We start from the raw sequence: 26,940 nt of genomic DNA, 5'->3' as shown, positions 1-26,940 counted from the left end.
AGGTATTAAAATCCATGGAGAATAAATAAAAACTTTGAGGTTCGCTGATGACATTGTAATTCTGTCAGAGACAGCAAAGGACTTGGAAGAGCAGTTGAATGGAATGGACAGTGTCTTGAAAGGAGGATATAAAATGAACATCAACAAAAGCAAAACGAGAGTAATGGAATGTAGTGGAATTAAGTCGGGTGATGCTGAGGCAATTAAATTGGGAAATGAGACACTCAAAGTAGTAAAGGAGTTTTGCTATTTGGGGAGCAAAATAACTGATGATGGTCGAAGTAGGGAAGATTTGAAATATAGACTGGCAATGACAAGGAAAGGGTTTCTGAAGAAGAGAAATTTGTTAACATTGGGTATAGATATAAGTGTCAGGAAGTCGTTTCTGAAAGTATTTGTATGGAGTGTAGCCGTGTATGGAAGTGAAACGTGGACGATAAATAGTTTGGACAAGAAGAGAACAGAAGCTTTCGAAATGTGCTGCTACAGAAGAATGCTGAAGATTAGATGGGTAGATCACATAACTAATGATGAAGTATTGAATAGAATTGGGGAGGAGTATGTGGCACAACTTGACGAAAAGAAGGGACTGGTTGGTAGGACATTTTCTGAGGCATCAAGGGATCACAAATTTAGCATTGGAGAGCAGTGTGGAGGGTAGAAATCGTAGAGGGAGACCAAGAGATGAATACACTAAGCAGATTCAGAAGGATGTGGGTTGCAGTAAGTACTGGGAGATGAAGAACCTTGCACAGGATAGAGTAGCATGGAGAGCTGCATCAAACCAGTCTCAGGACTGAAGACGACAACAACAACAACAACAATAACAACAACAACAACAACAACAAACAATTCAGCTCAGTTTGGGCCCATATACTGTACTTCAGATCCAAAGAACTCACATAATGCAAATCTTCCTTTTCTTTTTAAAAAATATGTAGTTCATAAATCATTGCAAATTATCAACAACAATTTACTATTGTCACAGTGAGAGTTACTTATATAATTTGAAACCTTTTGACATTTTACTGTGCTTTCAGTGTATTATGTCATCTGCGTTCCCCCATTCTGCAAATGTTATAGAAGATTGACGTGTGTCACAGCTTAATCTGAACTGCAAACATCGACATGTACTACTGCATAACTCCCAGCCTCTACAAAAAAAATAAAGCTAATGCATTAATCATTCATGTATGACCTTATGAGTATACACTTCTATAATATAATCTGTTAATTATTATGTTGCAGCAAATGTCACGGTAAACCAACACACTGGTTTGGAATCGTCTAATAGCAATACACTTATGGGTGCAGACATATGGTGAGGTTCTGCTGTGCTTGTAGCTACAAGAGCAGTATTAGCTGTGTAATGAAAGAGGCCCTGTTATTGAACAGTTATTAAAGTGGAAGCGTTGAAACACAGAAAACAGAATTATAATTATTACTAGATTGCAATGTCAAATGTATTCTTTTATTTTCGCACACATGTAGCCAAAATGTTATAACTGGCATATTGAATATCTTATCAAAATAAAAATGTAGTAGGTTAACTTTTTATGGTTGGGGTTCAAAATCATGTAAAATTTTGTGAAGGACATCATAGTTGCCTTGGTTGCAAAAACTGTTTGTTCAGGAAAACAGTTCCTACAGTTTTGACCATGTGGCCATTTTCAATCAGTTTTCTCTGAAAATTTTTTGCTTCAGCACATATCAAAACTATGAAAAATATTTTACATGTGCAGGGTAACTATAAAGTCCATGAAACATTTTAAAAAATTTGCACAGGGAAATAGCTAAACGCAACATTTAGTGAATGGTGTCCCTCCACATATCCACAACTGTGTATGAGTTTACCTGAAAGAGACATTGCCACATTGCTGGATAGGTTGTGTTGCAACTGCTAAACTAGCACCACTCAAATGCCCACGGTGGTCACTGGACTCAATGCTTTGTGATTTTTGCTTGCGGCATTACATCATTGATAATGTTTGCATGGAATATCTGTATCACAGCACCTTGAACTGTGACACTGCAATGCAATAGCTGTTCTTACCATCATTCCTGAACTGATTTGGGTATAGGTAGAATTGGACCGTCGAGTAGATGTGTGCCCTGTGATAAAGTTTATGAACACTAAAAGAAAACAAACTTTGTCTTTTACATAACCCATTGTTTGTTAAATTGCTCTTGACCATTTCTCTCTTTTGATTTTTTGAAGTGTTTCATTCACTTCATGCTTAGTCTGTATTGTCATCACTTCAGTGGGCTGAATATTTAACATTGTCATCCTCTTTGGCATAAACAACATTAAATCATTTCACATACATTACACTGATGGCAACTGAGACTGTTGGTGGGAAGAATATATTCAGAGGTCATGTTTTTCTGTCTGCAGAACAAGGTCTTGTCTCTGATAGTGGGCATCAAGAACCAAATTATGTCTGCAAACCAGTGGTGAATGACAACGAAAGTTTACATGTTGCCAGCTGTATATCTTTCTACTCAAGGATAACCACCACGAAATTGACCATATACTTGAATTCCCACAGAACAATTGTCCAACTTAGGACATTCAATAGCCAGTTGTTCAATTTGTGCTATGGTATGATTTGGAGGCTTTCTTCCAACACCAGTTTCCTCAGACTTGAGAGATGGAAACTTTTCTGCAATGTATCCTCTTATCCCACCACCCAACTGAAATCTGAGACAGTTCTTACATAATAATTGAATTGTTTAAGAAAATAGACATGTTGTAAAGCCCTCTCCCCTACCATTTCTATTTATAGTTACAACATTACTCATATCCTCCATCATTGCTTGAGTATTAATCACTGTTTAAAATCTCTGTTACATATCTGCAAGCCTCATTTTGTGTCCTCATTCAGCCTCAAAAGTGGATATATAATGAATGATGATAAGAATTTTCAGTAAAGTTGTAGACACTCCATATATTCAAATTACTGTCAGTAGACATTTATTTTAACACCAGTGCTGAAATGATCAATTTGCTGTTTCAGATAGTTAAATTTTTTTAAAAAATACCGTCAAACCTAAATCAACGAATGGTAACTGACAGTGATTGATTGTAACTGACTGTGACTGACTGACTACCGAAGACAAATTGACAGTGACGCGATGCTTAAGAGATTGACTGATTCCAGCTATTTATTTGCCACTAGCAATTGCATTGTTCACCATGCCTGTTTTCAGATGTTCATAGAAATTTTTTTAATGTATGTTCACAAAATAATAAAATACATATCAATTGAATTTTAAATGGATATTTTAAAAACAGGAATTATTGACAGTACTTGTACACCTATGAAAATTAAGTTATTTTATTTAACTAATCACAAATTATTCTGTAAATGACTTTGGTACTGTCCTCTACTTTTATGGACACCGTATTCTAGTGAACTCCATCAAAAGTATCCCAGAAACATATGTTTGAAATATTTCATTAACTAACATATTTTCCCCGTAGTTACATTCATTTTTAGCAACACCAAAAATGAGCTTCAAAATAGTAATATTGGATTTTTGTAAGTGTTAAACTTGAGAAGTTGTCCAGTTCTGTGTCTCTTACAAAAATAATGTTTTTCGATAGGAAAGTTTCCTAAATTTAAAAACAAGATAGGAAAACTTATGAAGGCAGAAGAAAAGGTATTTAAAATGAGATACTGTGTATGTGAGGACTGTTCAGAAAGTAATGACCAATAGGTCACAAACCAGAAACGGCAGTGAAAATCCAATGAATTTTTGCACACATGTTTTGGGCATTGTTTCTAGTACGCCTGTCGATCATGTTACATCGCTGTTTTCAGTTCTGAGCAAACAGTCAGCATGTAAAGATGCCTAGAGCAGTAGTGTCTGCCACCAGGTATGGGTTATCACTGCACACCTGATTTCAAGCAACCTCACATTAGGTACCTGTCATGCATTTTCTTCTTCATGAAATTCATGGTTGCACACTGCAGAGACAATGAGGATGATCCTACAGTGTTCTTGATGGGAAGTGTTGATCACCCACCTTACAGCCCAGACTTGGCTGCCTCTGATGTTTATTCCTGCTCACATGAACCACTGGCTATGAAAACAATATTTTTACACAGACAATGAACTGTAGACTCGTATAGAGAAGTGGCTGAAAGAACAAGCAGCTGCCTTCTATAATGAGGGTATTGAAAAGTTAGCACAATGCTAAGACAAATGTCTTAAATTGGAGCAGCAACTATTTAGAGAAGTAACTGGAAGATATTGCAGACTGTTGCAAATAAAATGTTTTTTGTTTTCACTGTGGTTTCCATTTCATGACAAATTGGATCTTACTTTCCAAATAGTCCTTGTAAATAATGAAACGGACACTGCTGTCAAGCTAGTCAATAAATAGGGCCTTATATTTTAAACTGTAAGAATCATAAAAAGTAAATCTCTTCAAAGAATTTCACACTTTGCGTGACCTATGTACATACATAAGAATAGAAGAAAAAATATTATTTGTAAGGAATGATACCAAGACAAGTGAATCTGGTCCACCTTGCTGTGCTTAAAGTGTGTAGTACTATCCAAATTCTTTCTTCTGCAGCCTTTTGTTAAATGATAGGTTGTTGAAATGAGAATGAATCAGATTTTATACGATTCATTGACAAATTACGCTTCTAGTTAGTTGTACAAAATCTTTCATGCGAGACGGGAGGTACTTTTTTAATGCAACTGTTGGGAATTTATCACAAATACAACAACTTTGGTGCAATGAGGTGTCTGGTAGCTCATACTTTGCCACTGTTATTGTTGTTTACTTGTATCATTGACCACAAAAATGTTGTCAACATGATTCTGGTTACAGCTTTTTTGGCACCACATTCCATGATCGGTACCAAGCATACCTGGCATCTTTTAACACTCTCTCCTGTGATTTTCGTAAAGCATTTTGTCGTTTATGTGAATGCACCTGTATAGTCACTGCTTTTCAGTCCAAATTGCCAGTCCTTTTTTAAATTTTTGCTACATTTACATGAAACTTCCTATTTGTTAAAAAATTTTCCCAAAATTCATCAGGTTTTTTTTTTACAAATTTCTTGTGTGCATACCTTGAAATAATCTTTTAAGATGTAGGTTCGTAAATCCTACAGCTAGATAGATTTTAATATTGTCTATTACGTTGTACACTCTGATGCCTCCTCTACCAAACATATCCTCATTATATTAGCATTGCTATTCATAGCTCCAATACGTGTAAAACCAACTAATTTTGGCTCATTGTTTGTCCAAGCCTCCATATTGCTTACAAAGATCAACCTACATAAGATCTTTTGAACTAATTATCTTCTCATCCACAATCTATCTCTAAATACAGTACTAAAAGTGTTGTCGCCTCATACTCTTTTTTCCAATTATCAGTGACAAAACTGTTATCAGCTTTTACACCAGTTCACTCCTACCAATCATTTGAAACCACAATCTTCATGTCACCAGCATGATCGTTCATAATTTCCTGCGCAATATCTGCAATTTTTTGTACAGCTATTGCTTTCAGAAGAGAGTTTTGGTTCCTCATTCTGTTCCAATTTTTACACACGCCACAAGCATATGTTCTTTATTCTTCTTTTTCATTTGCTTGTTCTTGTTGTATCATGTATTTTTTTCTCCTTCAAATAGAAATATTTTTTCATAGCTCCTGTCTGCTGTGAACTGCCCCAGTTGAATGGATTCCTTATTTTCTTTCTTGGTGATTTGGTTGTTTACTTTCATGCCGTCTTCTTAGGACAGTGTTTTTATTTTAATGTTGTAAATAGGACAGATTGCTACTCATCATATAGAGTAGAAGTTGAGTCACAAACAGGCACAACAAAATGACTACTAAACATGTCACCTTTCATCCACAAGGTCCTCTAGTAATAATAATAATAATAATAATAATAATAATAATAATAAAAAGGGAGAGAGTGCACCTACATACGTCCAGAGACGTGCACGTGCATGTGGATGGACGCGCGCGCGCACACACACACACACACACACACACACACACACACACACACACACACACACACACACACATACAGACACAGAGAGAGAGAGAGAGAGAGAGAGAGAGAGAGAGAGAGAGGGGGGGGGGGGCTTTCGCAATCACTAACTCTGCTCTGACCACCAAGGCTGGGCTGCCAGCAACTGCAACTGTTGGGAGAAGCATTTGTGGTGGCAGTAAGGGGGATAGGTGGTTGAATCTGACAGATCGCCGAGTCCTTTCACCCGGTAATCCCTGCAAATCAAAATAACAGTGATACAGCCAGTGTTGGCAGGTAGGATGCTTCGAAAAGACCACCCAGAAACAAATTCATGGTACAGCAATGGTCACCTACATGGCACCATCCTATAACAACCTATTTATGGGCCATGTAGAAGAATGCTTCCTAATCACCAGAATCCCAAACCCTTCATCTGGTTCAGAGTCATTGATGTCTTTATATGAACCAAGGGTGTGGAGACTCCTCTAAAACCTTAACACCTTCTCCCTCATTAGTTCCACTTGGTCCTCCTCAACTTGCCCTCACTCACATCATTTCCCATCTTTGCCCTCACCATATGTCTCATTTAATCTCTTCACTCCCCAGTCCACTTCGTTTCCCCTCTCCCCCCTCCAAACTACTTCATTTCCCCTCTTTGCATACCCACATCTGCTTCGTTTCCCCTTTAAGCACACACCCATCTGTTCCATTTTCCCCTTTAAGTACACACCCATCTGTTCCATTTTTCCCTTTAAGTACACACCTTCCTGCTCCATTTCCCCTCTAAACACACATCCAACGGCTTTGTTGCCCATCAAAGCACTCATCCATCTACCTTGTTTCACCTCTTTCCACATATTCATCTGACTCATTTCCTCTCTTTGCACATTCCCATCTGCCTCGTTTCCTCTCTTTGCACAGCCGTCCAGAATGGCCGAGCTGTTTTAGGCACTACAGTGTATAACCATGCGGCCGCTTCAGTCGCAGGTTCGAATCCTGCCTCGGCCATGGATGTGTGTGATGTCCTTAGGTTAGTTAGGTTTAAGTAGTTCTAAGTTCTAGGGGACTGATAACCTCTGAAGTTAAGTCCCATAGCGCTCAGAGCCTCTCTTTGTACATTCGTGTCTGCCTCATTTCTTCTATTTGCACAGTCCCGTGTGCCTCGTTTCCTCTCTTTGCACAGTCCCGTGTGCCTCGTTTCCTCTCTTTGCACAGTCCCGTGTGCCTCGTTTCCTCTCTTTGCACAGTCCCGTGTGCCTCGTTTCTCCTCTCTTTGCACAGTCCCGTGTGCCTCGTTTCTCCTCTCTTTGCACAGTCCCGTGTGCCTCGTTTCTCCTCTCTTTGCACAGTCCCGTGTGCCTCGTTTCTCCTCTCTTTGCACAGTCCCGTGTGCCTCGTTTCTCCTCTCTTTGCACAGTCCCGTGTGCCTCGTTTCTCCTCTCTTTGCACAGTCCCGTGTGCCTCGTTTCTCCTCTCTTTGCACAGTCCCGTGTGCCTCGTTTCTCCTCTCTTTGCACAGTCCCGTGTGCCTCGTTTCTCCTCTCTTTGCACAGTCCCGTGTGCCTCGTTTCTCCTCTCTTTGCACAGTCCCGTGTGCCTCGTTTCTCCTCTCTCTGCACAGTCCCGTGTGCCTCGTTTCTCCTCTCTTTGCACAGTCCCGTGTGCCTCGTTTCTCCTCTCTTTGCACAGTCCCGTGTGCCTCGTTTCTCCTCTCTTTGCACAGTCCCGTGTGCCTCGTTTCTCCTCTCTTTGCACAGTCCCGTGTGCCTCGTTTCTCCTCTCTTTGCACAGTCCCGTGTGCCTCGTTTCTCCTCTCTTTGCACAGTCCCGTGTGCCTCGTTTCTCCTCTCTTTGCACAGTCCCGTGTGCCTCGTTCCTCCTCTCTTTGCACAGTCCCGTGTGCCTCGTTTCTCCTCTCTTTGCACAGTCCCGTGTGCCTCGTTTCTCCTCTCTTTGCACAGTCCCGTGTGCCTCGTTTCTCCTCTCTTTGCACAGTCCCGTGTGCCTCGTTTCTCCTCTCTTTGCACAGTCCCGTGTGCCTAGTTTCTCCTCTCTTTGCACATTCCCATCTGCCTAGTTTCTCCTCTTTGTCTCTCGCCAATTCTCTTTGTTCCCTCTATTTGCTTCGTCCTTAATCCACTTTGATCTCCCCATCCTCCTCACCCCCTCCCCTCTTTTCTCAACCCCCAGTCTGCTATGTTCCCTCTCTTTGCCCCCCCCCCCCCCTCATTCGCTTTATTCCCCACTTTGCCCCCTTCCCCCCCCCCCCCCCCCCCTCATTCGCTTTATTCCCCACTTTGCCCTCCCCCCACATCCACTCCGTACCCCTCTTTGCCTCACCATCCACCTTGTTTTGTCTCCTTGCCCCCGACCTTTGTCACCATTTTGTGTGGTTGCCCTGTTGTCCCCCCTCCCTCCCCCCCCCTCCCTTTGTGTGTGGTCCACATACTTGTCCGTAACGCCCCCACACTGTGTGCGTGTCTGTTTTACAAACGAACGTATACGTAATATCTAGATGTCTTAAATATTATCCGTTTATGTGATGGTTTAATTATTTGAGTGTTTTTTCTTCTAATTTCAGATATTAACTGTTTGATTCCTCAAGGCTCTAACAGTACAGAACATTCCTGAAATGAAATCAGCTACTTCAAAGATGCCATCACACCTTTTTCTACATTTTCTGATATTTGTATGAAGAAAATTGTATTTAGTGATGGTTACTCGGGAATGTGGTACAAATGGTTCTAAATTGATGTAGCCATGTGACTGTAATACAAGAAATTACTGCTGTATGATAGAACTGGGATAACTTTTTAAAGTCCAGTGGTTTTGTTTATTTTTATTGCAAAGGATTTGACTGGCAGATGTAAAACATACAGAACTGGATCCACACTCCTCTTTTGTATCTCAACACAGACTGAGAAAAGGGACACATTTATGTGATGTGTGACTGGTATTCAGAGTTTTGTGCAATCAGTTGTTCTCTTTGTAGACTGCAATGAACTGACTGTGTTAACAGACACATTGTCTATGCTTTGTAGACAGTCTCTTAATTTTATTTTATTTTTTTTAATTTATTTCTGTTTTGTACTGAGGAATGTTTACTGACTAAATGATATTGAATGCAATGATCTAGCGATATTGTTGACAGAATATTTAATGTTAAGGAAGATATGGTAAAAGCCTATTATAATGCAGCTTTCGTATTTCTCTCAGTGTGCATTGTAATAGACAGATTTCAATTAAAACTGATGCCTCCATAATTAACCTATTTGTAAGTCATTTTCATTCTTTCTTAATTGTCCTAAGTTGCATTTGTCGTGCTTGTGGTCATAAGTTGCTTTTTGTAGTATTTTGTTATCCAGCAGAAGTAATTATTGTTTCAGTATGGTGACACTCTTTATCACTCATTGGAAGTAATACCACCGTGAGAAAAGGAAATGTTGAACGGTCCTGCAAAGATGTCACCATATTTGCAAAATTAGTCAAGAACAGTTTCATAAATTCAAAACAATTTAAGTTTGGCAATAAAACAAGTACCACAATGATGTTTGCACCACCAACATCTAACTCGTACTTTTGATACGAGTTGGCAGTTCTGAGGAAGAAAATGAAAACATTACTGCTGTGTTATTTTAGGCTTGTACTGCAAGTCTGAATTTGTTGTACTGATTATTATTTCTATTCCTGTGATATTTCTGGAAATAACTCTTTCAAGCTGTTGTAAGGTGTAATTATCTTATATCTCACACCTAGATTCGATGGTACATCAAGGTGCAAAAACCCACTTCTCGCAATCACAGTATCATTACTTTGTTCGGATGTTTAGTGTGCTACTAAAAGTTGCTTCATAATTTTGCTATTCAGTCATTTACATTGCTATGTTCCTTTGTTGTTTGTAAATGTAATGGAAACATGAGCAAGTGACAGTGTGTTAAATATTGTAGAAGGTAACAATCCACAGGTCTGGTGATGTCACAACAAGCAATCTTGTGTGCCATCCCCAAGTTATAGTATTATAAACAAATACTGTAATCTACAGAAGCTAAAATCAATAAAAGATAACTGTGCTGAAAGACACTACCATCAGAATGACTACCACAACTACTTATCTCAGTTGTTTAGAAGTAACATTTTGTTGCCAGAAAATAAGAGAATGTATCAACTAATAACCATAATACTCAGTGAGGATTTTTGTTTCGAATGCAAACCATGAGATGTCGCCAAATGCGTAAGTAAAATGATATTCCAGTATTGTGAAATTAGTTTTGGTTGAAGACATGGCAGGTTTTCACTAATCAGCTCACTTCTGTGTAATATGCGCTATTACAGTGACATAATGTATGTTGCTGCTGCTTGGGTATTAATCTTCATTTACTTTGCCCATTACTGTTGTTACAAAGCTTACATTGTGGCTTTTGTAAGGCTTCAGTTTCCCAATATGAGCAAATAGTCAGTTTGAACATCAATGGTAATTTTAATTCCATATACTGGTCTGTGCTCTGATGTAAACGACACTTAGCATATTCAATGTATTAATTTTCACTGTTGAAAAATCTTGTCATATTTCTCTATTTCAGCAGAGACAAACCAAATTAAGCAATGACATCACCAAATCAACCAGTATTTTTGTAATTGAGCAAACTGTTAAAAAATAACAAATCAGGATATGGAGGCCTTTGATAAAGCACGACGTCTGTCAGTATATATAAATGCCCCGAGTTATTTTATTACTGAAACTTAAGTAGTTTCTTTTCTATAAACTGAAAGTGGAGGGGGAGAGAAAGGGAAGGAGATATTGATGTCAGCTGCATCGGGACTTTTAGCAGAATCAGTGGCAACAAGTGAAAATCTTTGTGGACTGTGATTCGAACTCTGCATCTCCTGCATAGTAGGCAGTTGTGTTAACCACTGTGCCACCCGGACACAGTGTTTATTGCAATTGCGCAGGCTATATCCGCTGACCCACAGTCCCATGTAGTGAACCATAACCACAGTCACCGCCCGTATCCTCCATGCTTGCTACTTTGAGGTTCCCACTGAAGGTAGAACATAATTGTGCACCTGCACTGAAGGTGGTGGATTTTTTGCCCATTAATGTGAATCAATTGTATGAATGTATAGTATCTGTTCTTTTCGCTGTGTTGGATTCCATGTGGTATGTGTTCTTTCAGACCACACATTCAAATAAATACGTTCTGTTAAGAAATTGCCTCTACAAGAACACTTTCAGCCGTTATGTATTGTACACCTGGCTTATTTTATATTAAATTAGCAGAAAACTGCTCATTTTCCATATTGTTGTTGCTATACCCCACTTTAATTTTTTGCTTTCTCTAATCTCTTTAGAACAACTGCTGGATAACAGTATCTTTCCTTTTTCTTCAATCACAAAACGTTTCCTGTCACAGTACCCATCTCTGTACCCATCCCATCAAGTTGGGATGTATCGATTGGAGCATTTTTATTATGCCAGTTCTCCTTTCCTTCCATCTTTATTCACCTCAGGTCCTATTCTTCCAGATGTTGTAACACTAATTCACTCCTACATCTCCCTTCCCAATCATGTGACTAGCAAACACTGCATTTTTCAGTCAGATTTCTTCTCATACCATCAACATTCTTTAGTACAGATCATTTTAAGCTCAGTCTCATTTTTTATCTTCTCTGGCCTATATCTTCCCAAGCACTTACCTCTCTTTTTTTCGTTAGTTGTGCTGCACTGTATCAGACTAATGATGCAATCTCAATTGCATGTAATTCTATGTTGGGCCTCTTTTTTTTTTTTATAGTTGTGTCTTGCCTTTGTACCTCAGTGACGAAGAGGTTGGCAGAAACTAGGCAGCCCATCTATGAATTGGTTTCTTGCATTTATTATTTGTTTCATTATTTGCTACCTTCCAATGTCTGATCACTCTGTCAAGTGTGATGTAGAACTTTTCTTGTTTATCTTTATAAGTAAAAGTCTGCCAGTACTGCAAAAGTCTGCCAGTACTGCTTTCTTTATCTTCACACGTACCTTTGTCTTTCATCTTTAATTGGTACTTTGAGGTAGAAGTGCTCATGGAGTGCTTTCATCAATTATTTGGTCCTCATTTATGTAAGGAAAATATGAAATTATCACATTTGTAAAATTTGAGTTTTTCACACTATTTAGAAACATGCTGAGTATTGAATTAGTTTAATATTTGTGGCTAATGAAATCTCGGAACTCTCATTTTTAACATGTGCTAAATATCTTATACTTCATGTTGTATACAGATATTTGTTTAAAATTTGCTTATGTAGGGTCTTAAAAGACAGCACTTGCTAGGATATTGGATGTATAGTATTTAAAAGCTATGGTTTTCTTCATTAATGTTTTGCAAACTTATTCTAGTCAGTGTCAAGAAAGAAAATCCTACTGTATGCATGTGTTTTATCTAACTATTCATCAATTTTTTTATGGTGGAAATAGCACTGATGTACACGGATGTGAAACAGCACACAAATCATCTACCTGAAGTTGCCATGGTATTCGGAGTTTTAGAATCTTTCAATTAACTATCAGAGTGGGCATTCCATACTGTGAAATCTGATGGTTAAATGAAGTGACTTTTCACATTAATTTACTGTACAGGGAACATCATAATCAAAATTTTCCATTATAGTATTTCTAGAGTGCTGCTGTGTAAACCATTGAAATAGCTTATATAATGATAAAACACACACACACAGTCACTCTCTCTAACTTCACTTCGAAATGTTCTCAGCAAAAAAATGAAGTGTGCGGTAATCTAACGGGGCATTCACTCACTACACTTGTACCGGTAACAGCTGTGATTTTCTCTGTATGTGGGCGCATCTATGGAGCTCTCCTCCATAATCTCACAGTACCTTGTAACACCAAACAACTTATGCAGAAACTAAAACACGCCAAGTAAAGCAGTGGCCACCATAATAGTGTATGAAACAATGCAAAAATAAGAAAAAATGTGATATGGAAGTCTTCTGTTGGAAACCAGATAAGTGGGTTTACAAAAACAAACGGTTGCGAAAAGTGGGTTTTGAAACTATTAGTTATTTATTTACTTGTAATGTCAGTATTTATTATATCTCTTATATAATTTATAGAACCATAAATTAGTGTTAAATGCATTGCAGATATAATCAGTATAAACTTATGATTTTATCTAGTACATAATGTATGTTTTAGACAATTGTATTTACATTTTGATATGTTTACACAGCCATCTGACAAACATAAGTGTTCATGACAATTTTTATACTTTTTTTTATGTCAGGTTTTCTGTTGTGGCATTTTAAAGACATAGCAAGGGCCAAAGAACTGACAGAATAATTTTTGAGATATAGACTGAACCATGATCAAAGTATTTAGTTTGTGTGCATTGTATTGTGTAGTATTTTCACAGAGCAGTGTGATCTTTGTGTTTGTGGCAATGTGTTTTTGAACCTTGTTTTGTAGGTTCAGACTGCAGCAGAAGCAGTGTATGCATATCAAAATGATATGAGAAAATTTATTTATGTATTTTTACCTGTCGCTGTTGGTAATTTGGCCCAAGTTTTCTTAAATAATTTTTGTTTTGTGCTTCACATTTTTTCCATTATGTATGAACTCATTTTTCATTTAAATGAACAGGAATCTAGAATTGGTTTGTAATTAAAGATAATTGTCTGTATACACACTGTGAAACAATCCTGTACGTACATTTTTCATTGAGGTCTTATTTTAGAGATTTTCCTTGGTTCTCTTAGTTTTGGTAGAGAATTATCAGGTCTTCATTTAGTGGATACCAGTGCCTCATGCAAAGAAACATAAATTAATACAATCACTTTTCTAAAAAGGTAATTGTGCTACATTTGCATCATCTGTAACCAAATATGTAACTGACATAGCTATGAAGATACATTATTAAGAATATATATATATATATGTATACATACATGTAAAATTCAATTACAAATATATGAATGTGTATTAGAAGGGAAAAAAGAGAGGAAAACACTCACACAAAGTTCCTATATCAGAATATAATTCTTGCTAATTTTTATATCTCAGTATTTGAGCAACATTATAAAAAGGAAATGTAGCTGTGTATCAATTTGATGAAACAACTTTTTACTTTAGCATTAAATATTAATGCTTAGGTGTTTGTTGTAGAGCATCTGTTTTGAATTGAGGCAAAATGAGGAAGATTAAGCTATTTATCCTCAAAATATTCTAAATGTTGGATAACTGAGAGGAAAGTACACTTTATACGTACTAAACCTATTTCGGAGATTCATTTCAGTTCTCATCATTTGTACATCACCCGACACTGTTAGCAGTTTACCTCAACTTTTGTGTTGTAGCTATTGTTCTTGTTTAATTATTTATGTTGTAAGCAATTCTGTAGTTTATTTTCATTTATAAATGCATATTGTAAGTTTAATGTACTTCCTTTGCCGAGATATTGTAACAATTGTATGAAAGTTTCACACTTGTTTTTAAACTAAATGGGGAAATTTATAGGTGAAACACACACATGAACATTTTTCTTACGTTCTGATTTAATGTCCTCGCAATATGCGTTTTATCACTTATGTAATAAAGCGCTGCAAACTGAATCCAATAAGCAATTGAACAGTGGTGGTTTGTGCAAAGCAGAATTCTGAAATTGAGGTTACTCTGGAAGTTGGTTCTTTATTTCTGCCATTGAGATTATGTAAACTGCAGCTGCAGTTACCATTTATTCACCTCTCACTTTCACTCATCTCTAGTGCAATGTGCACTGATTAAGTACATCAATTTCATTCTTTATTTTAGTTATGAGTCAGTTTTTTTTTTTTCCTTTTCTTTTGTTCCTTGATCATTGAACACTCACATTGCTTTTACAGATTCAAATATAATTTCCACATTTTGTTATTTTTCTGGTGTAGTACTGTTTTATGTTAAGTCATTTGGTTGTTCTTGGCTCTGTAGAGACTCTGAGGCCACCACAGTGACAGCAAGAATTGTGACAGAGTGTAAGAAACTTAATGAAATAATTAGAAACTACTCCAGTCATAGGGCAAGAAATTATCTTAGCTGCACTCTGTAAAGAAAAGTAACTTTAGGAAAGTTGCTGTTGGACAACAACTGTATAAATAGGTAGCAGCTTAGAGTTTCATTACTCAGATTTCTGATAGTTTAAATGCATGAAAACTGAAAAATATTAGTTCATTGCTTTTCCAATTGTTTGTTAAATTGAGATACAACTGTTATGACAGCAGCTGTTTTTTATTCTGCTTTTGTAGCTACCCACAAATGGTTTCAAGCATTATTTCTGCATTTAACTTCCTAAGATATATTTTAGGTTACTGAATATGCAGCTGCAGTTTACGAGAAAAAAAAATAAATAAATTTGTGGTTGCTTATTTTTCTCAGAATATTATTCTTATTAGTTTATAATGCTGAAAAAATTAAAAGTTTGGCCTCTGCCTACTAATGTAATATGCAAGTGAATCTCTGCAAATTCTTATAGTGAAAAATATCAGACAGAAGTAGGTTTCATTTGATTTAAAAACACAACTTATGTCATCTTCTAGATATCTATTGTAATACTTTGTTTGTATACTCACAATTCTTTTTTTTTTTTTTTTTTTTTTTTTTATTTTTTTTTTTATTTCACACACAAACACAGATAATTGATTTGTCAATTTATCAGGTTATGACCATTTGAAATGAGAGTATATCACAATATATTTCAAGACTGGAAAAGATACAACAAATTCATGGAGTGTTTTGAAAGCTGAAATCCTGTGAGTCATTACACTTACCTACTTAAAATAGATATTTATATTGGTGTCAGTGTACAGTCAGCAGAGGTACCTCAACTTCTGTATTTGTAACTTTGTGACCAGTGTAGTAGCTGTTTTTGTGCATTTATTGTTCACAGGGGTGATTTGATATTTTTTAGCCAGGTGTTAAATTTCTGTCTGATATACCCCACTTAAGAAATAAGTTCTTGGGAGTGAACTAAACACCTTGAACAGCCATGCATGTGTGCTTCAGTTCATTACCAGTGTTGGTGTAGGACATGTGAACGAATCTCAGTCTTTAAGATATGTGTATCTTTCAGTCTTTTGATATGAATATATATGCTGTACTTGCTGTTGGGGATTCTTTCCTACACATGATTTCGCCGTTTCAGACAAGTAGGAAAGCTCGCGTAATTGCACATATTACATTTTGTTTCGATATAAAATGAAGATGATAGTTTTGAACAGCATTTTGCTAGTGTGTTAGGGAGAAACTATTTTTAATGATCTCATATTTTATCAAATGCAAAATTTATTATCCATATGTAGCTTTATTAACATAATTTATTCTCCAGGAGACTGATAAATGTTTTTTGTCGTGTGTGTGTGTGTGTGTGTGTGTGTGTGTGTGTGTGTGTGTGTGTGTGTGTGTGTGTGTTACCACCATTCTTTTATTGCATGGCAACATATTGACACCTATATAAAGATGTTCTAGCAAATTACTTGATTTTCATGCGTGTGTTGCTCATACAGTCTTGAAAGATTTGAAATTGTAGTGCCATCATTTTCCAAGGGAATTTTATTCCATTGATACTATTCCTAATTTTATTTTGAACAGATGGTATTACATAAGTTACTTTTTAAAAATATAATTTTTGTTGGACATCTTGATTCAGTTAGTGAAGTTTTGCAACATCATTGAACTGAAAGCATTTAAAGTGATTGGATTATTTTTTTCTACAGATGTAAATCTAGCATTTTTTCTTGCTTTTCTGTTATAGCATTTTTTCAGTTCATGACAGATTATTATATAAGTGTAGCGATTGTTTTATCAGGTTTTTGCCTTTTGTGTAACTCAAAATTCTTTTGTCAGGAAGAACGTGAAATTTCATGAATGATAAAAATAGTGTTTCATTCCATGGTTCTGATTGCACATGATCACTTTAATTCTGACCAGTATAAAGTTAAACATACAGGAAATATTAATTCACTGGCAAATAATACAAGTACCTTTCATGTTTCTCAGACATTATACACAAGATATCATTTTAAATAGTCTGTCGTGAAATTGTTTTTCACACAATTGCACTAAAATGATGATATGAGTATTTCTCACAACAGTTGCTGCTATTATACAGCTACAAAAACTTTTATCATTATTGAAGAATTAAATTTTATTTGCTTGATGGAACTATTTTTATGATGATTAATCTTATGAAGTAGGGCATTCTTCTGGATAATAATAGAAATTAAATTCAAAACTTGTGGTATGATTGTGTCTCCTTTATGCACTGTAAACTGTTCCCTGTTTTTCAGGATGCTGTATTACAAGAATTGATGCTGTTCTGGGAAGGGGAAGAGGGGTATTAAGATAACTTTCCAATTTGAAAGTTGGTTATCTCTGTGTTTCAGTCGCTTTTTACTGTGTTATAAATAGTGTTTCGTTTCATAATAAATACCTCTTCCACAGGTACTCATTACCATCCAGTTCTGTTTCATGTGTATATCATCATGATGCATCGAGTGTAGCAGAATCACTTAATAATTTCAACAAGGTGGATTCTGCCATGTAAACATCTTTAATGTTCCGTGATTCATTTACTTCTATAATTTGGTGTTACAATCAATTTGCTACGACTGTTACAAGACAGTAACACATTCTAAAATAACCAAACACTGATGAATTCATGTCATATAAAACTTTTTACCACCTGATAAAGCAAGGCGAAGAATTACTTTCTTCAAATATGAAAGCGTTTTTGTAACATGCACACTTTTATTTAGGGATGTTAACTTTGTAAAGTCTCTTGACTCTTTCCTCAAGTATTACATCTAACATCTGACTGTGGGAATTAAAATTACAGTAAATGCACAGTTTCTTCAAGATCTGAATAGGTGTGGCAAACGCGTCTCTCATTAATGTAAGGTACAGTAAAAGGAAGAAAATCTGAAAGAAGTTATATCTTCATTATTCCTGTCACCTTTTATGACTGTAGGAAATAAGAAATTTATATTGTGCATAAAAACTGATATGTTGAGAAGTTTATTACAACCTACTTGTTTCCCAGCCCTGTAAATTTGCTAATAAGACGCGTACAGAACATTTCAGAATGTAAATGGATAATGAATATCAAAATATTATTTGAATATATTATTGTTATCATTAATTTTCATTTATAGTTTGCAGTTGAAAATTGTTTTTGATTTTATTACTTACGGACTGATTTGTTTTGGTGACAATTTCTTCAGATGAATAAATGTGGAATTATTGTTTTTGTGCGATATAAAGTCTCCCTACTGTTTCACACCTTTTTGTTTCTTAGTGAACATAGACATCAGGAGGGCAGGATCCTGATTCAGCCAACCTATTTCAGTATATCATTGCCCAAGTGAAAGGAATACTTTTACACAGGAAAAACAGATACAATGGCAGTACATTTCTGTAATTTACGATATTCTGACTTTTTTAAGCCACCCTTGTTCATAATACTGATCTAAAATACATTCTGCATACATGGTTGTGTTCTGATATGAATTTGAAATTGGCAAAATGTTAGTGTTTTATTGCTTTAGTATTCTTAGAATAAATGATTGTGCTGAGCTTGAATCATATCTTGAATATTTGAAGCATATTTTGAATTACAGTAAATATACTTCTTCTCTTGCCAAAAACTTATTAAATAAAGAGGCTAAATTAAAATCTGGGCTATCTTAAAACTAAAATATTTTACTTTGAGTGTCAGAAGGCACAAATGAAAACTATTCTATTCTGTTAATGAGAAACAAACCAACCCAATGCTAGGCTTTGTGTGTTTCTTCTGTTTAAAAAAAAAAAACCTAAAGAAAGGGACATGCAAAGATATATGAAAACATACTCAGAACACTTACATAGTCATAATTATTCTTGTTTCATTGTCCTCTCCAGAAAGGTGCTATTTTCATTTGATCATCTGTTGTCAAACAGTTTCTTTTTCTTTGTACGTCCATTGATGTTTCGTATTTTTAAACCATGTTTTAAATCAATGTGTATTATATCACTGTTTTGGAATCATAAGGAACAAGTGACCTTTCCTGCTTAAAAATGTGCATGTATGCTCTATTATAATGACATACTATGAACTATATCTGCCCACCGATATATCTTGTCCTTTTAGAATGAAATGATTTTGAATTGTATTTGGAAGTAATTTCTGGCCAAGCTATTTAGAATTCTCTAAAGACTGTGTTTTATTAGTCTTTTATAATTTTTGTTGTAACTATTTTGATTGGATTGGAGCAACAGTATTCAAAGTTTTGAGTTTACATATTGATTCAGTAATTGTTTGGATTGTAGTTGAAATGTTCTGCTTCTTGCATGAAAAACCAATTGCCTATCTGTCAGTTATCTCTCTGGCTGTGATGTTCTGTTGTAGACACCACGTTGCTTGTAGGAAACATTTAAATGTGCTACTTGCAATACCTTTTGAACTGATGTTTGTTATTTTTGTCATGATACATATTTTGTCTTTTCTTTATGATATTATTGGAGGTTAGGTTCTCAAATAATTTAGAATGTGTTTTCAGAGAGTCACAGTGTGTGTTATTGTGTTTATTGCCATTCATCAACACTCTTTATCTGTTCATTCAGTGCTTGAAAATTTAAGGTTGCAACCATAATAAATTTTCTATAATATTTGCATTTGTGGTGGTGTCACATTATAGTGTTTATACAGGAGATATGTAAATGTGAAGTGCAATTGTTGCAGTTAGCAGTTTGTGTGAGAATGTTTCTGCAGAAAGATATTGCATGATAATTAAATACATGCAGCAGGTGCACTGTTGATTTGAACCATACATATTACTACATGACAGTGATGGTTCCAAAGATCTGTTCTTATTGAATATCAAACCAGATACACTCATTTTCATTTCTAAGTCATTGTGCATTATGTCGAAGAAAAATGATATATGCTGTCAGATGTAAAATGCATTAACACATGCCAGCTCCACATTTTCATATACCATGAATGATATATGAAATCTGCTAGATAAATTTTAAAAGTACTGTTAAGTTGCTGTTTGAATCCATTTTGCAACATTGTTTGTTGTTACATTTTGTTTATTCCAAGGCAAATATTTAGCTTATAGTACACTTTCCAGAATGAGATTTTCACTCTGCAGCGGAGTGTGCGCTGATATGAAACTTCCTGGCAGATTAAAACTGTGTGCCGGACCGAGACTCGAACTCGGGACCTTTGCCTTTCGCGGACAAGTGCTCTACCAACTGAGCCACCCAAGCACGACTCACTCCCCATCCTCAAAGCTTTACTTCTGCCAGTACCTCGGCTCCTACCTTCCAAACTTTACAGAAGCTCTCCTTCGCAGGAGAGCTTCTGTAAAGTTTGGAAGGTAGGAGACGAGGTACTGGCAGAAGTACAGCTGTGAGGACAGGGTGTGAGTCGTGCTTGGGTGGCTCAGTTGGTAGAGCACTTGCCCATGAAAGGCAAAGGTCCCGAGTCCGAGTCTTGGTCTGGCACACAGTTTTAATCTGCCAGGAAGTTTCTTATAGTACCCTTTGTTCGAGAGTTCAGTTTCATGTTTTCCCACCTCCTATCATCATGCATTGACTACCAGAGATGCAGTATAATTTACAGTGAAACAGAATTGTAGAGGTTATTAACACTAATCACTGCTCTGCAGGAGATTGTGTAGACCATTTGCTATTCATTGAATGCTGAGTGAAAGAACATCTGTGGCAGTGCAAGAAGCTTGATTTGGGTATTCATAGAATTCAGGTGTTTCCATTACTTAGTGATTTTTATGTTTTGTTTCAATGAGAATGCTCTTTCTTGACTGTCATAGTGCATAGCACATAATACATTGTTGAAATGGTTGTGTTCTCAGAATAAAACTATTGTGGTTGTTCCAGTAACATCACAATGTAAATTGACAAAGATTATAAAATTGTAAGTTGTAAGTAGATGCCTGTGTTCAACAGAAACTTACAGTTAACTGTAGGGGCTCCATTAAAAAAAAGCTGGTCAAATACCAGTATTATACCACAGTCTGACATATACAGTAATGACACTGCTGTGAAAATTGTTACTCTCAGATAGTCAAAATGACGTTAGTGCTTCAATTATATAAGCTGAAACTTACTCATGAAGGAATACTTTGAATGTGTATAATAGCAGCCTGCTCCATTAAAAAAAAGGGGGATATAAGCATACATTTGATCTGTGAGAAGTATACATTTCTGCTTTTGTTCTTGACACAAAACAGTTTTTTATGGAGTCTAATGATTCTTACACATCACCCAACTCTAATACAAATATTTTTGTAAATGTAATTATTTTGCTTCAAAGGCAAAATGTTGATTCTTGCTGTTGTGCCTCAGATTTAGCAACAGCTATGGAATTGGTTTCTTTTGTGGTGGGAACCACTTTTATTCTCACATCTGTGTGGTTTTTCCTTCTGCTACAATTGTGGTGACTTATTTGGTATGATAAATATTATAGGTCTTACATTCCATAAGTTTCCTGCATTCCACATTCACTGATTTGACTGGAAATGTATTGACGAAAACTGCACACTGTTGGAAAAAAAGAAAACTACGTTCTTCAGTAAATATCTGTACTGTACATTACAAGAGAACTGCAGATAAACTGTCCTGTAATGTACCATTTCATACGTCCCTGGGACCTTCAGAAACTAAAGAAAAACAAATCTACTATCATTTCTTAATTAGTGCTGATTGTTATTGCACTGCTTGTGTCCTCTACTGTAAAATTCTAGTTACAAATCAATATAAGTGATACTGTTCACTCTCATACCGTATTGTATTCAAAAGCGTAGCGTTCCGTCTACCTTGAGAGCTGCCATTGCAATATATAACAAGCACGAGTTCGGAGTGTTGTGACTGTATGTGTTAGACTCTGATTATACTAAAATATAATTACTTGTATATCACTGGAGTATGACTACCCACATACATTTTGTTGTCACAAGAATAATAACCTGATACATTAATATTACATCACAGGTTAGAAATTTCTGCATCCATACCTCTTCATGCGTGTATTTCCACTCCTTTTGTACTGTATCAAAAGGAACTCATCTGTTAAAGAATGTAGAGAACTAACATTTGGAGATGTCTGGCATTTCTTAATTATTCCTATGAGTGCAGCAACCTTTCCTTCCTCCATGATCCAAAACTTTTAGTTAAGTTACTGCATTTTATAACTAGGTGTACTAATATTGCTACAAAGTGTGTACCACATACAATTATTTTCATGCTTCTACAAATGTAAGAATTAAAAATGTAATTTATGGCTACTGTAAACACACACAGGAAATATAACCTCTTCATTTTTTTACTTCACTTGCTAACTGAAATGTGAGATTTTGCTCTTTTAATAAGCAGAATCCTACTTCTATTTGTTGTATAACAAGAAGTATGAATTTCATGCGTCTGGTTTTCGTTAGCAGTGTGGTTACATGATGTGTGCTGGAACTGACACACTTTTGGGGTGCTTCCTGGAATTGACACTACAGTAAATTTGGATAATTCTTCACCACTTGAATGAGGTTAAGTTTTTCCCAAAATGGTGTCAATCATAATTTCACTGTGGAATAATAATTTTATTAGAAATCAAATATCTATGATTTACATTAAGCTTAACACTATTTTACACCATTAATATATATGTTCACAATCTGGTTTTGCTTAAGAGAACTGTGACACAACAAGTTGTGATATAACAAATTACTTTGTTTAACATATGTCACTGTTCACTTATTAACTGGCGAATTCTCATCTATGTTGGATGACACAAAAACATATTTTTGTAAGTTATTTTCTTGTTTGAAACACACCAAGTGCTTCAATATTGAAATGCCTTACCCACTTTGCCGTATTTACCATTGCAGACATTTCCATGATGTGCAACAGCACAAAAACTTTCACACAAATCAGTACTTGAGTTCCTTTGAAACATTTGCCTTAGATGTTGTATATAATGTACTTCATGCTAAATTTGCCTTTATTGTTATTTGTATATATCAAAAGGACAGTTTTTAACACATGTACTATGCTTGTGTGATCATTGCAGTTTTGTGCTTTCGAAAATAAATCCAATTCAAATGGAGTATGCTATGGAAGTTTGTATGGAAGAATTGTTATGCAGAATAATCTGTGTTAGTGTAGTTTGTTATTGTTAATGCTTGAGTCAAGATAAGCCCAGTATATCATTTAAAAATGTAAGACTATTAAATACCAAATATACTTAAAATGTTTCAGTATATTTTGTATACAATAGATTTAGGACCACATATCATATATTTGACCTTAGACTTAGGTTAGTATGTTGCCTGACATTTGCATCGATATGTATCTGATTATACAGTCTGACTGTTGGAAAATTTTGAATTGTGCAATTTTCGTAACAGGTGGAAATTAAGTGCAATGAGTTTATTGTTTTTTCTTTTTCAGTTATTGTTTTCCATTACAAAACAAGGTTTTTGTTAGTTATGAATGAATATTATTTGACGATATTTTCATATATCCACATGTTCTAATGAATGTTTTTCTGTAATTGGGATTGTTTTACTGCGGCTGTTATAAATGGAAAGTGATATTTATACTTTGTTGTGGAATGACTGGGCTTGATATGTTTTAATATGCCATAGTACATATATCTACATAAATATGCATTTTGTCGTAGATAATAGTGAGGGGTTATGGCTATTCCATTATTTTGATAAGAGTGTAGCCTATTTGGCCCTTAAAACAAAATAAAAATAAAATGAATAGAAGTGCATTTGTTTCATTTCAGTTATCCTCTGTATTTTCAAAAATAATTTTGCATGTGTATACATTTATATCAGTGGAGCATCTCATATAGTGTAATGTACAGTGCTCTAAATTAAGAGACAGGTTGGTAAGCCAGGCTTTAATTCAATCCATTTGCCATATTAATGGCCCTATTTCTTGTACACAGATAAATTCAGGTGTGGTATTTTGACAGTTTGCATGTCTATTCAAACAGATGATGGCCTAATCCTCAGCCTCAAAATATAAATGCACAAAGGTTCAAATATGACACCACATAGACCAAAGCTTACACAATTCACCGAGAGATGGTGCACATGGCTTTGCTCAGTTAGTTGCACGATGACTGTATAAAAGTTGCGTCAATTTCTTGCTGCATCAGATGTGTTTATTAACTCAAGCTTTGTTACTTCCTCTGTCGTCATTGTCAGACTTTATCTGAAGACCATTTAGTACTCTCTTTAGTTGGTCGAATTAATGTCATGGAGATGCCACAGTAATGGAAATGCCTTGTGCCACCAGACATTGTGTTGCTGTCTTATGATGGAGGACCATCAGTAGCAATGATTATTTCATTAGATGGTGGGTAGCTCAGCTTTTTTGCCTGTAGCCTTTCAGCATCAACTATTCATTTTGCATGTACCACCAAGGGCTCCAGTTAGGAGGAGGAAAGGGTCATACCAATGAGCATGCATTCAGGTTGCTGTGAAGAGTGTTAAAGGGGATAGTATAGTTATTAAACATGTCAAACAATGAAAAATCCAGGTTGGAATAATGACAGCATTATGAAAAGGATAGATAGCTACTCACAATATAGAGGAGATGAGGCACAGACAGATACAACAAAAAGGCTGCTATACATATGAGCCTTCAGCAAAAAAGCCTCCTTCCACAATAGGTAACTTAGCCACATTCATGCAACTCTCTCACACAATCACTATCTTGGGCCATTGAGTCGAGACTTGATGGCCATGCCGTGTGTGTGTGTGTGTGTGTGTGTGTGTGTGTGTGTGTGTGTGTATCCTTTCAAAGAAGGCCTTTTGGCCAAAAGCTCAGATATACAACAGGTGTTTTTTTTTTTTTTTTTTTTTTTTTTTTTTTTTTTTTTTTTTTTTTTTTTTTTTTTTTCCTTTTTGCATTTCAACATTTCCTTTATTAAACATATCGCTTGCATGCCACCTATATGAATATGTATTTTGACACTTAATGCAAATGCTTTTTTATTATTATTTTCTTTCTTCCATAAGCCATCAAACCTGCTCTTTATGAGAGTTGTGTATGCAACTTTTTTTTTTTTTTAGTGCAATTAATTTTTATAATCAAACAAATGAAAGTAAGATTTACACTAATATTGGTTAAGAGTTCATACTACCCACTGTATTCTACACTACTGACGTTTTAGTCGTTTACAGTGACATCACTTCCACTTATTGGTCTCAAGTTCTTGTTTTCTTTCCTGTCAGCTACTGTTGGCCAACTCCTTGCTTATTGGACCCCAACAGTAATAGATTTTGAGTTCTGAGGGAGTCTTTCGTTTTTGTCCTGATTTTGGACCTTCTTGTAGAATAGGGCCCTGATTCACTAAAGTTCAATGGAAGAAAACCTTGGAGAGATGAGTGGATAAAAATAAGCTCTTCCTGCTGCCTTGCAGGATTAATGGCATGGGAGCACTGACGTCTACAAAATGTTAGCACTCCAAAACAAGGCTTGTCAGGATGGGCCCCTAAGCTGTTCTGAACGCAGTCAGTGTACGGGAAGGAAAATCTTGGAAAACAAACCCATTGACAGCTAGGCGAGCAACCTACTGGAGGTATAACTTCATTGCCCACAGTATCAGTACTGTGCCACAAAATGCCATAGGAAGGAACAAGATACTAAAGAACTTATATTAAAAGAAGAAATGTTCAATATAGAATGAATCTACAAAAAATGTTATATATCATAAATGATTAGCAGAGAGAAAAAGAGAGAATGCCAATAAAACAGAGGATAATGTAGCAGCTTAAGAAACGTTAGGTACGCGAGTTATAAAGCATCGGAGGAAAATAAACACCATGGTTTCACAAAGAGGTTAAAAAAAAAGTGCTGATTTTACATATGAATCACTCAAACCAGGAGTCGTACGAAGATGATAAAAGAACTCGTAACACGGTAAAATCAATAAGGAACACTATGAAATCTTTTCTAAAATATATTACATGGTGGCTTATATGAGCTTCAGAAACAAATCTGGAGAATGGTACAACAGAAGAAAGAGCTAAATGAAATTTTGAAAGGGAATGACATAAATGAGGAATCTTGGGCTGAATATCTAACAGTTGTTTAAAGGTAAAAACTGTCAGATAATGGAAAGATATCAGAGATCAGCATACAAGTAAACAATGGTGTAACTGTTTCAGATGCAGAGGTAGAAGAAGCCATAAATCTGAAAAAAAAGGAAGTCCCCAGGGAAAAAATGGGGTTCCCAATGAATTACAAATGTATTTGGATATTCACTAAGGGAACATTTAAAGTTAGTTAACAATGATATTTATTGAAATAAAGTTCCAAATGACTGGAGGACTAGTATCACTATTCTCATGTACAAGAAAGGAGATAAGAAAGACCTGTCCAGTCTATTTAGTTCAAATCATAACAAAAATATTGGGAAAGAAAATTAAAATCGTTGCTGACAAGCAGTATGGTTTTAGATCTTGTGGGTCATGCACAGATGTTGTATTCATTCTCATGTAGGTTGTAGAGAAGCCCATTGAATACAACAGAGCAGCTTATCTTTGTTTATTGACTTGCAGAAAGCTTTTAGTTAACAGGTGTGGTAAACCTGATTTACAATTGTGGCATTCTTATCAACTTAATCAAGCAGTTGAAAACATTTATTCCAACTACTACATCCAGGTCAACTAGCTGTAAGCCAGTTAACAGTGGTACATAAGACTAGGTAACTCTTTGAACTTACGACTTTTTGATATTCATAGGCAATGTGATGAAGTAAATATTGCGTGGTGATAATAATAGAATGGGGACACAAAAATAAAGTTATTATGCTAATGATGCAACCTTGCTAGTGCACAATGAAGACGATCTGCAGAAACTTTTACATATGTAATTTAATGTGCCAGACAG

At 35.8% G+C, this 26,940-nt stretch overlaps 1 protein-coding gene across 3 annotated transcripts in view; it reads left to right on the top strand.

The window, feature by feature from the left end:
* The window catches only part of LOC126267922 (longitudinals lacking protein, isoforms H/M/V-like), a 136,790-nt gene extending 112,989 nt beyond the window's left edge, over positions 1–23,801 (top strand). For all 3 annotated transcript variants that reach the window (XM_049973243.1, XM_049973235.1, XM_049973252.1), the window contains exon 8: positions 8,590–23,801. In XM_049973243.1, coding sequence (XP_049829200.1) covers positions 8,590–8,596 — 7 coding nt within the window. In that variant the 3' untranslated portion in view covers positions 8,597–23,801. The remainder of the gene's footprint in view (positions 1–8,589) is intronic.
* The last annotated feature ends 3,139 nt before the right edge of the window (positions 23,802–26,940 follow it).

Source organism: Schistocerca gregaria, chromosome 1 (assembly GCF_023897955.1).
Source record: "Schistocerca gregaria isolate iqSchGreg1 chromosome 1, iqSchGreg1.2, whole genome shotgun sequence".
Lineage (NCBI taxonomy): Eukaryota > Metazoa > Arthropoda > Insecta > Orthoptera > Acrididae > Schistocerca > Schistocerca gregaria.
Note: the sequence above shows the minus strand (reverse complement) of the source record. Positions and strands in the feature narration are given on the sequence as shown.